General features: G+C 48.2%; 1 protein-coding gene across 1 annotated transcript in view; it reads left to right on the forward strand.

Moving 5' to 3' along the window:
• Positions 1 to 2,804, forward strand: part of wdr74 (WD repeat domain 74) — a 2,961-nt gene extending 157 nt beyond the window's left edge. Inside the window, exons 1-2 of the mRNA XM_055027747.1 lie at positions 1 to 647; positions 2,115 to 2,804. The exon at positions 1 to 647 is cut by the window's left edge and continues 157 nt beyond it. Of these exons, the coding sequence (XP_054883722.1) occupies positions 39 to 647; positions 2,115 to 2,639 (1,134 nt within the window). The 5' untranslated portion in view covers positions 1 to 38 and the 3' untranslated portion in view covers positions 2,640 to 2,804. The remainder of the gene's footprint in view (positions 648 to 2,114) is intronic.
• Positions 2,805 to 6,451: the final 3,647 nt, after the last annotated feature.

Here is a 6,451-nt window from a genome sequence, read left to right on the forward strand (position 1 = left end):
TGGTTCTGTTCGGTTCCGGCTGGTGTCAGCCCGCTGTGATGGAGGAGCGCAGCAGACTGTGTTCCGTGTGGCTCGGTTCCGAGACCGGCATCCTGAAGGGGGTCAGTCTGGACCGGAAGCAGGCCTTTAACTTCTCCAACACGCGCGCGCTGAGCCGCGACCAGGCGGTGCGCGCGCTGTGCTGGGCCGACCCGGCGGAGAGCGAGCTGCTGCTGGGCTGCGCGGACGGAACCGTCCGGACCTTCAGCACCGAGAAGGGCGTCTTCACCGAGTCCCGGAACTGCGGAGAGCCGCGGGAGGGCTGCTTCAGCGGGCTGGCCTCGCTGCGGGGCTCCGCCATCGTCACCTGCGCGGAGTGCGGGAAGCTGCGGGTGTGGCGGGAGGAAGGCGGCGGGCCGCTGGCCGAGCTGGACGCGGGCAGCGGCGTGTGCCGGATGCGGCAGAGCCCGGTGGACCCGAACCGGGTGGCGACGGGCGGGAAGGAGAACGGGCTGAAGATCTGGGACCTGGAGCGGCCTGACAAGCCGCTGTTCACCGCCAAGAACCTGCGGGACGACTGGCTGGATCTACGGAGGCCGCACTGGGTCAGAGACATCGGCTTCATCCCGCAGTCCGACAAGCTGGTGACCTGCACGGGCTACCATCAGGTAACCACTTCCGGTTGTCTCACCTGTCTTTGACACATCAGCAGGCTGCTCAGTCCGCTGGTGGCGTCAGCGTGACGTCACTGGTCAATGTAAACAACGTGCAGGTGGGAGCAGCTTCAGATCTGCTCTGAATCATAACCGCAGACATTAAAACAATAAACAACAATCTGATCCAATTTTAGGTCCAGTTCTAGATGTGGTTCTGATCCACATTTTGGACCCGTCCAGAACTTCCTACACTGACTATTTCATGATTAAGATTAATATTAATCATCTGGATTATTAGATTAAAGTTGCAATAACCTCGTTTCAGATGATCAGAATAAAGTTTGTCTTCATAACAATCTGAAAAAAAACTAAACACAAGAATCATTTCATAATAAAACCAGAATAAAGTCAAAACAATACAAATAAAATATGAGAGTAAAGTGGTAATTTTCCAAAATGAGGATTATTGAGTTAATATTCAATGTTTGGTTCTCTAGTTGCTTTCAGCAGCAGGACGAACAAAATCAACCAAAATTTAGTTTCTCTACATTTTCCTGTTTTCTTTTGTGGCTCCATTAAAGAGTCAAAGGTTAAAATGTGCCAGTGGGTGAACCGGGCTGAACTGGGTCAAAGGTCGCGGAGGCAGCTGCAGTTACCTCGTGGCTCCACGCGGGGGCGCCACAGCAGCTGCATTTATATCCGGTTTCACTCTAAATGCATAAATATCAACATCTTCTCTTTGATATAAAGCTTAATGTAAAACTAACACTGAACTCAGAGTTAATAATAATAATCATTTTACAAACTACCCATTTAAAACAAAATATGTTTATTCTCTTTAGTGCTAAAACATTTATCTTCTAAAGCCAGAAAACCTTTTATTTTATTTTCAGAGTGAATATATGTATGTAAAATATTAAATTCACTGCCATTTTATATATATATTCCATTCCTTTATTAAAAATGATGATCTAAAGTGAATATATTTACATTTAGAAGACAGTATATGCTGTCATAGTTTGAGGCTCGAGGGCAGTGATTGATTTATTCTCCTTCATTTCTGCCACACGTGGTTTAGATTAAATGTTCATGATATTTTCTCAGGTTTTAGGTTTTCTGCCAGGCCAAAGGCGAAGACATGGAGAACGCGTCATCTGTTTTTTATTGACTCAAAGCAAAGCAGGTTGAGTCGTTCTGATGAGCAACACAGGAACCAACATCCTGCTCAGGGAGTTTCACTTGTAAGGAGTCGATTTGGAAACAGCAAGTTTTGTTTTTCACACAGTTTAACAAATTCACTAAACATGAAAAACAAAAAGCGACTAATGTGAGAATGATAAGAAACTTCCTGGTTCTGTCACATGATGTTTGTGTCACTAAATCTTATGAAAGTGAAATCAGAACTGTGACGGTTCCAGCAGCGGTGCTGTTGGGTCGAAACAGGAAGTGATGTCAGCTGACGCGTCCTGTCATTCTCAGGTTCACGTGTTTGACCCGGCGACCCCCCAGCGGCGGCCCGTCCTGGAGGCGGAGTTCGGCGAGTATCCGCTGACGGCGCTGTCGCTGACGGCCGGCGGCGGCGCCGTGGTGGTGGGCAACACGCAGGGCGACGTGGCGGTGCTGGACCTCAGGAAGGGGCTGGTGCGCGGGCGCCTGAAGGGCGCGGCGGGCGGCGTGCGCGCCCTGCAGTGCCACGCCTCCCAGCCGCTCGTGGCGTCCTGCGGCCTGGACCGCTTCCTGCGGGTCCACAGCCTGGAGGACCGGCGGCCGCTGCATCGCGTGTATCTCAAGTCCCGGCTCTCCTGCCTCCTGCTGGCCAGTCGGGAACTGCAGGCCGGCCCGGGGGGCGGGGCCGAGGAGGGGGCGGAGCCTCAGGTAAAGGAGGAGGACGAGGTGTGGGACAGGATGGAGCAGGTGGAGGAGGAGGAAGAGGCCACCAAGAGGAAACCAGCTGCAGGAGAGGAGGAGGAAGTGAAGAAGAAGAAGAAGAAGGGAGGAAACTGAGAGGCGTTCAGGGTGTGGGGGAGCGTGGGAAATCTCAGACTGAATGTAGACATTTCACCACCTGAACGCCTCGTCGGTTCTGTTCTGACCGGGTTCTTCCTCTGCTGTCGGGTCAGATTCTGTAACTAATTTAATAAATGTACCTTTTTCTAAATGAAACTGAAATTGTGTTTTTCTTCAATCTGGAGAATAAAAAAGTTCAGATCAGTTCCATCCTGAAAGTTTTCTGTTGCTTTGTCAACATGTGAAAACAGCAGGAGCCAATTAAATTACACAGATGAATAATTTGGTTTATTTAATCCGTTACAAGAGGAAAACATGGATCAAGTTATCATAAATATCAGTTTCAGTCTAGACATATTGTTGGCAAACTTAAGTTTTTGAGCGAAATATGAAAGTAAAATGTTTAAGCTTTCAACTAAAAACTGGTTCAAACTAAATATTTGGCTACAAGTTAAATATTTAAAGCTAGTTATTTAGCCTGCTAACAATATTTAGCTTGCTAGGCTAATGTACTTAGAAGCTAAATATTTTGGTTTGTAACTAAAATGTAAGTTTGAAGCTGACATAAACGAGCAGCATGGTGAAAACATGAACCCGTCTTCAGCTGGCGGGTTTTGGGTTCTGGTTCTGTTTGAGGTCAGAAACTGGACCTGAAATGTTCTGCAGCCTGACCTCCGGGCTGACAGCGTGTCAGGTTGTTAGGCCTCCTGGTCCTGGACCTGGCCGGCGGTTCCGAGCCGGTGTCGCATGACGTCAGCGGGTCAGATGGAGGTTCTGCTGAGTTCATCTGTTTTTTGGTCCCAGAGGTTTTGAAACATGCAAAACGGGTCCAGAGTCAACAAAACTCTGGCTTCCAGTTTAGTTTTAAACTTTTATGACTGATTTCAGATCCTTTACTTTATTTCTCCCAATGTAATCATCTGAAACCGGACCAGAACCGGATCGGAACCGGAGGCAGTGGGTCAGTTACTTTCATGGTTTCACTTTTGCTGCTTTAAGCCACTAAAAATTAAACCAGAAAGCAGAAGTGATGAAAACAGCGAAGCTTCGGCAGGAAGAAGAACCAAACTGCCAGATTCTTCTTGACTCTCACTTCCTGCTCTGGCAGGTCACACAACGTCACAGGGAAAGGCCAAAGGTCATCTCCAATCCACCTGAAGTCCATCAGTCTGCAGAAACTCTGCACCCAAAGTTCATCCCTGCTTCTAGTTTCCATTTCTTGATCCTGTGGTAATAAAACCATAATCTGGATTAATCTGCGACTGCAGGAAACAGCAGATGCAGTGAAATGCGCCTGAACTTTGATCTCAGAGAGAAACAAGAAAAGGAAGTGAAGCCCTGATGAACTTCAGCAGTAAAACCTGCAGAAGCTCATAAAGCTGGCAGATAAAACAGGCCACATACGGAGCTACATTAGGGCCACAAAGTTTGTTGAAAGATTCTTTTTGAAACTGAAAAAGAAATTTCATTGAGAGAAAATTTCAAATCTCATAAAAAAATTTTAATTACTTTAAAATTTTTTACACAACTGAAAATTTTTAAACCAAAAATTTTACTTTTAATCTCAAGTTTAAAAAATAAAAAAAATAATTCCCTTCTCACCCACCGCGGGTGGTTCTTATCCTCTGAGCTCGGGTCCTCTACCAGAGGATATATAGATCTATATATCCTCTACCAGAGGCCTGGGAGCTTGAGGGTCCTGCAGTATCTTGGCTGTACCAAGGACTGCACATTTCTGGACTGAGATGTCTGATGTTGTTCCTGGGATCTGTTGTAGCCACTGCTCCAGTTTGGGGGTTACTGCCCCGAGGGCCCCGATGACCACAGGCACCACTGTGGTCTTCACCTTCCAGGCCCTCTCCAGTTCTTCCCTGAGGCCCTGGTATTTCTCCAGTTTCTCCTTTTTCCTGATGTTGCAATCGCTTGGTATTGCTACATCTACCACAACGGCTTTCCTCTGTTGTTTATCCACTACGACAATGTCTGGTTGGTTCGCCATTACCATTCTGTCTGTCTGGATCTGGAAGTCCCACAGGATCTTAGCTCTGGCGTTCTCCACCACCTTTGGGGGTGTTTCCCACTTTGATCTTGGGGTTTCCAGTCCATATTCTGCACAGATGTTTCTGTACACTATGCCTGCCACTTGGTTATGTCGCTCCATGTACGCTTTCCCTGCCAGTATCTTGCACCCTGCTGTGATGTGCTGGACTGTCTCAGGGGCCTCCTTGCACAACCTACACCTTGGGTCTTGTCTGGTGTGGTAGATCTGGGCCTCTATTGCTCTGGTGTTTAGGGCCTGTTCCTGGGCGGCCAGGATGAGGGCCTCTGTGCTGTCCTTGAGTCCAGCTTTTTCCAGCCATTGGTAGGATTTACTGATATCAGCCACTTGGGTTATTTGCTGGTGGTACATCCCATGTAGGGGCTTGTCCTCCCATGATGGTATCTCTGGCACCTCGACCTCCGTTCCCTGTTGTCTGAGACATTCACTGAGCACATTGTCTGTTGAGGCTTTGTCCCTGATGTATTTATGGATCTTAGTTGTTTCGTCCTGGACAGTGGTTCTCACACTCACTAGTCCTCTGCCTCCTTCCTTGCGGCTCGTGTACAGTCTCAGGGTGCTGGATTTGGGATGGAACCCTCCATGCATGGTTAGTAGCTTTCTAGTCTTAATATCTGTGGCTTTTATCTCCTCCTTTGGCCAGCTGATTATTCCAGCAGGGTATCTGATTACTGGCAGGGTATAGCTGTTTTCGCACAGATTTTGTTCTTGCCATTGAGCTGGCTTCTCAGGACTTGCCTTATTCGTTGGAGGTATTTAGCTGTGTCTCCTTTCCTGGTGACCTCATCGAGGTTGCCATTTGCTTGTGGTATACCTAGGTACTTGTAACTGTCCTCTATGTCTGCTATTGTTCCTTCTGGGAGTGAGACTCCTTCTGTGCGGATCACCTTCCCCCTCTTTGTGACCAGCCGACCACACTTCTCTAGTCCGAATGACATCCCAATGTCCGTGCTGTAGATCCTGGTGGTGTGGATCAGTGAGTCGATGTCTCGCTCACACTTGGCATACAGCTTGATGTCATCCATGTAGAGGAGGTGACTGATGTTGGCCCCATTTTTGAGTCGGTATCCGTAGCCAGTCTTGTTGATAACTTGGCTGAGGGGGTTCAGGCCTATGCAGAACAGTAGCGGGGACAGAGCATCTCCTTGGTATATGCCACATTTGATGGACACTTGTGCAAGTGGTTTGCAGTTGGCTTCAAGGTGGTTTTCCACAGCCTCATCGAGTTTGCAATGAAGGCTCTCAGAATCCTGTTGATGTTATACATCTCTAGGCATTCAATGATCCAAGTATGCGGCATTGAGTCATAGGCTTTCTTGTAATCGATCCAAGCCATGCACAGGTTGGTGTGTCGGGTTTTGCAGTCTCGGGCAACTGTGCGGTCTACGAGGAGTTGGTGTTTGGCTCCTCTGGTATTTACACCGATACCCTTCTGTGCCGTGCTCATGTGTTTATCCATGTGTTTGCTTATCTTGGCCGCTATGATGCCTGACATGAGCTTCCAGGTTGTGGAGAGGCAGGTTATTGGTCGGTAGTTGGGTGGGACTGGACCCTTTGATGGATCCTTCTGGATTAGGATTGTCCGCCCTTCAGTTAACTATTCAGGGTGAGTCCCACTTTGTAGCAGCTGGTTCATTTGGGCTGCCAGTCGCTCATGGAGAGCAGTGAGTTTCTTTAGCCAGTAGGCATGGATCATGTCAGGCCCTGGTGCTGTCCAATTTTTCATACCTGAGACTCTTTCTTGAACATC

Source organism: Poeciliopsis prolifica, unplaced genomic scaffold, assembly GCF_027474105.1.
Source record: "Poeciliopsis prolifica strain line A6 unplaced genomic scaffold, Auburn_PproV2 SCAFFOLD004, whole genome shotgun sequence".
NCBI lineage: Eukaryota > Metazoa > Chordata > Actinopteri > Cyprinodontiformes > Poeciliidae > Poeciliopsis > Poeciliopsis prolifica.